Source organism: Hyalella azteca, unplaced genomic scaffold, assembly GCF_000764305.2.
Source record: "Hyalella azteca isolate HAZT.00-mixed unplaced genomic scaffold, Hazt_2.0.2 contig1740, whole genome shotgun sequence".
NCBI classification, from domain to species: domain Eukaryota; kingdom Metazoa; phylum Arthropoda; class Malacostraca; order Amphipoda; family Hyalellidae; genus Hyalella; species Hyalella azteca.
Window position 1 is genome coordinate 281,916 of NW_025932041.1, and position 5,505 is coordinate 287,420.

The 5,505-nt window shown below is 42.4% G+C and overlaps 1 protein-coding gene across 1 annotated transcript in view; it reads left to right on the forward strand.

The window, feature by feature from the left end:
- The window catches only part of LOC125178920 (extensin-like), a 7,283-nt gene that overhangs the window by 729 nt on the left and 1,049 nt on the right, over window positions 1-5,505 (forward strand). The window contains exon 2 of the mRNA XM_047883788.1: window positions 878-1,779. Within this exon, the coding sequence (XP_047739744.1) occupies window positions 878-1,779 (902 nt within the window). The remainder of the gene's footprint in view (window positions 1-877; window positions 1,780-5,505) is intronic.

Sequence of the window (5,505 nt, forward strand, 5' to 3'; positions counted from 1 at the left end):
AGTGATGATAGTGATGATAGTGATGATAGTGATGATAGTGATGATAGTGATGATAGTGATGATAGTGATGATAGTGATGATAGTGATGATAGTGATGATAGTGATAATAGTAATGATAGTGATGATAGTGATGATGGTGTAACCAGTAGGTGGGTAGTAGTGATGAGGGTGTGGCGGGTGTCTGTAGGGTAGATAGTGATGAAGATAATGATAGTAGATGGGTTAGGGTGATTAGGATGTGAAGGGTAGGCGTCTGATGAGGGAAAGCTGGTAGATCAGAGCTGGTAGATCAGAGCTGGTAGATCAGAGCTGGTAGATCAGAGCTGGTAGATCAGAACTGGGAGATCAGAGCTGGTAGATCAGAGCTGGTAGATCAGAGCTGGTAGATCAGAGCTGGTAGATCAGAGCTGGTAGATCAGAACTGGGAGATCAGAGCTGGTAGATCAGAGCTGGTAGATCAGAGCTGGGAGATGAAGGTATAGGTCAGAATTAGGCAATTGGATGTAAATTATTCCAAGGCATGAAAGTAGATGAGCTATCGTTAAATAATGTATATAAAATAGGTGAACGGTAGACGATTAGTAGATCAGTGTGTGATCAGTAGATGAACTATAGGCGAGCAGTAGATGAGCAGTAGACGAGCAGTAGATGAGCAGTAGACGAGCAGTAGATGAGCAGTAGACGAGCAGTAGATGAGCAGTAGATGAGCAGTAGATGAGCAGTAGATGAGCAGTAGATGAGCAGTAGACGAGTAGATGGTTATCACGCCGCCACACAGGCCCCGGCTGACACTGAACATAATTCCATTACATGTCAGTTATTTTGCAGTTACCCCAGAGCGCCATTGAGTTAGGGTGGCGGTAATTAGGTTAAATAGGGGACCCTACCCCTCTACCCTCACCCCTCTACCATCACCCCTCTACCATCACCCCTCTACCATCACCCCTCTACCATCACCCCTCTACCATCACCCCTCTACCATCACCCCTCTACCATCACCCCTCTACCATCACCCCTCTACCATCACCCCTCTACCATCACCCCTCTACCATCACCCCTCTACCATCACCCCTCTACCATCACCCCTCTACCATCACCCCTCTACCATCACCCCTCTACCATCACCCCTCTACCATCACCCCTCTACCATCACCCCTCTACCATCACCCCTCTACCATCACCCCTCTACCATCACCCCTCTACCATCACCCCTCTACCATCACCCCTCTACCATCACCCCTCTACCATCACCCCTCTACCATCACCCCTCTACCATCACCCCTCTACCATCACCCCTCTACCATCACCCCTCTACCATCACCCCTCTACCATCACCCCTCTACCATCACCCCTCTACCATCACCCCTCTACCATCACCCCTCTACCATCACCCCTCTACCATCACCCCTCTACCATCACCCCTCTACCATCACCCCTCTACCATCACCCCTCTACCATCACCCCTCTACCATCACCCCTCTACCATCACCCCTCTACCATCACCCCTCTACCATCACCCCTCTACCATCACCCCTCTACCATCACCCCTCTACCATCACCCCTCTACCCTCACCCCTCTACCATCACCCCTCTACCATCATCCTTCAACTCTCACATCTCTACTACCCTCACCCCTCTTATCCTCTACACCCCTCATCCCTCATATACTTTCATCCTTCACTCCCTCTACTCCTCCCTCCCCTCATCCCTCCCCTCATCCCTCTATTCCCCCCTCACCCTTATAGGAGTCATTACGAGAGGAGTGATCGTCATGGACCAGTGATACAAGTTGATAATGAAGATAAAATGTCTTGATTGTTCAATACTGATACAGTAGATGATCAGTAGATGATCCCATCAGTAGATGAACAGTAGACGATCAGTAGATGATCCCATCAGTAGATGATCAGTAGATGATCAGTAGATGATCAGTAGATGATCCCATCAGTGGATGATCCCATCAGTAGATGATCCCATCAGTAGATGATCAGTAGATGATCAGTAGATGATCAGTAAATGATCAGTAGATGATCAGTAGATGATCAGTAGATGATCAGTAGATGATCAGTAGATGATCCGTTCATACTCCCCCATCTCCACCAACTCCACCAGATATTCTCCTCCACGTGTCTATAAGTTAGCAAAGTTGTACTGCAATGCACGTTGTAATATATCATTTGCCTTCTAGAAATTCATAATTAATATTGCATAATATTTCCTTCATGCTGCCATTAAACGCGTTGCCATTAAGCCCTGCAACCATTAACCAGCGTTGCCATTAGGCCATACGACCATTAACCAGCGTTGCCATTAAGCCCTGCAACCATTAACCAGCGTTGCCATTAAGCCATGCGACCATTAATCGCGTTGCCATTAAGCCATGCAACCATTAACCGCGTTGCCATTAAGCCATGCAACCATTAACCGCGTTGCCATTAAGCCATGCAACCATTAACCAGCGTTGCCATTAAGCCATGCGACCATTAACCCGCGTTGCCATTAAGCCATGCGACCATTAACCAGCGTTGCCATTAAGCCATGCGTCCATTAACCAGTGTTGCCATTAAGCCATGCGTCCATTAACCAGTGTTGCCATTAAGCCATGCGACCATTAACCAGCGTTGCCACTAAGCCATACGACCATTAACCAGCGTTGCCATTAAGCCATACGACCATTAACCAGCGCTGCCATTAAGTCATATGACCATTAACCAGCGTTGCCATTAAGCCATACGACCATTAACCAGCGTTGCCATTAAGCCATGCGACCATTAACCAGCGTTGCCATTAAGCCGTACGACCATTAACCAGCGTTGCCATTATATTGGTGTGCGATATTAAGCCATGTAGGACATATAAAGCCAATGGCATTAAGCCATGGCGACAGCATTAAGCCATGCTGCCATTAGACTATTAACCGCGTTTTCAGACTATTTATTATCATTGATATGAAGTTCCATTAACTGTAATAATGGCAGGTCCCATTAATTTACAAGACCGACTAATTGAAGTGAAGGAATTAATAATTGTTCATTAAAATAAAAATAAACATTACGTGTGTACATAATTAGGTGTTATTGTTACGTGCTTAACCTAACACTTATGAATAAAAATTATAGGTTTTATTATCGAATTAATAACTTAGGCAATAAGTCAACTTGCTTCAACTTCTGTCAATTTACATTGTTCAACTCAAACTTTCAGAAAATTAGTGTCATTTTAACTACTACTTCTCTGTTCTGATGTAGATTATTTAATAAGTTAATGAGGATATCGCGCAATAATAAGTTAATGAGGATATCGCGCAGTAATAAGTTAATGAGGATATCGTGCAGTAATAAGTTAATGAGGATATCGCGCAGTAATAAGTCTGTCTCTTATACACATCTAGATGTGTATAAGAGACAGAGTTAATGAGGATATCGTGCAGTAATAAGTTACGGAGGATATCGTGCAGTAATAAGTTAAGGAGGATATCGCGCAGTAATAAGTTAATGAGTATATCGTGCAGTAATAAGTTAATGAGGATATCGCGCAGTAATAAGTTAATGAGGATATCGCCTGTCTCTTATACACATCTAGATGTGTATAAGAGACAGGTAATAAGTTAATGAGGACATCGCGCAGTAATAAGTTAAGGAGGACATCGCGCAGTAATAAGTTAAGGAGGATATCGTGCAGTAATAAGTTAAGGAGGATATCGTGCAGTAATAAGTTAATGAGGATATCGCGCAGTAATAAGTTACGGAGGATATCGTGCAGTAATAAGTTAATGAGGATATCGCGCAGTAATAAGTCTGTCTCTTATACACATCTAGATGTGTATAAGAGACAGGTTAATGAGGATATCGCGCAGTAATAAGTTAATGAGGATATCGTGCAGTAATAAGTTAATGAAGATATCGTGCAGTAATAAGTTAATGAGGATATCGCGCAGTAATAAGTTAATGAGGATATCGCGCAGTAATAAGTTAATGAGGATATCGCGCAGTAATAACACCACACACGCGGATATTGGCCAGGATATCGCGATGCCTCGTCTCGAGTTCATAGGGATTATGAGGGATGAGGGGTGCAGGGATGAGGGTTAAGGGTAGGGGAGTGGATGAGGGGTGCAGGGATGAGGGTAGGGAATTATCTCCGTATAAATTTGAGTCTGAAGGTTAAGAAATAAAATAATAAATGAGTTTAATTAGTTAATAAAAAGAAAGAAGTGTAAATTAAGCGAGCGAACATAACTTAAATAAGGGAATTGAATATATTATGATCGCTCTATGAATGTCAGAAATTCATATAAATTGATCAGAAGAAATTGTTACATAACATAACATAACGTAACATAACATAAAATAACATAACATAACATAACGTAACGTAACGTAACATAACATAACATAACACAAAATAACATAACATAACATCTGTCTCTTATACACATCTAGATGTGTATAAGAGACAGGCCCACGGCAGCCAATATTCCTGCTCATTGACTGGCCCACGGCAGCCAATATTCCTGCTCATTGACTGGCCCGGTAAGCTGCAGTGTCATGATACACGCGAGGGGGAATGTGAAATCATACCATCTGGAAATTTATTCCTTTTCGGGATAATTTATAATCATATAATAAATTTGATTATTTATTAACATTAATTTGTTTATGACACATGTATATTTGATAAAATTTAATACGATTTAATGTAGACATAATTATCTTTAAATTTTGATTTATTATAGTTAAACTTCCACAAACTGAAATTTGTAAAAGGATTTTTTCGCAAGTAGTTAAGATTATTACTTGGTACACTCGCTTCATCTTGCATGTCAGCTGAAACTTGTTGCACTGGTTTCAATTCAACCATTTCTTATTTTGACATTTTACCAAATTCATGAATGGGCTAAAGATACGCGTGAAAATCAAATGATTCGAAAAATAAATATACTCTCGATGAGTGACCGATTTTTAAAAATTAGTTCACGAAATACTTTATTATAAAAAAAAACTTGAGAACAACGTACAGGTGATCGAGGGTCGCCCTCTTCGTGCAGGTGTCCCACCCTCGGGCTGAAGCCCTCAAGCCTCCCCTCTGTTACGTCCCCTCTTTCCCTCCGTCAGGTCGTCTGCTCGGCTTCATTCTTTTGTTCTGTCTTCACCAAATCCTTTTCGCTGAGGAACGTTTTCTATTTTTTCTTAATTTTCTTTAGCTACTCAGTGTTTTAGTTGTGAAAATCAGAAATTAAACAGAAATTTCTCAATCAAACTCCGTTACACTCCCTCGGAATTTCTACAATCCCTCACAATTTTTTCCCATCCCGCAATCTCTCATATTCCTTACAATCCCTCACACAATTCCTCCCACCACCCTCACACTCCCTCAAACTTCTAACACTCCCTTACACTCTGTACACTCCGATGAACTCCTCACTTCTTACACTCTTCCAGACCTGACCTTCCTCCACTCCACCGCCCCCACACTCTCCCCCCCCTCCACAACTTCTCCCTCCCC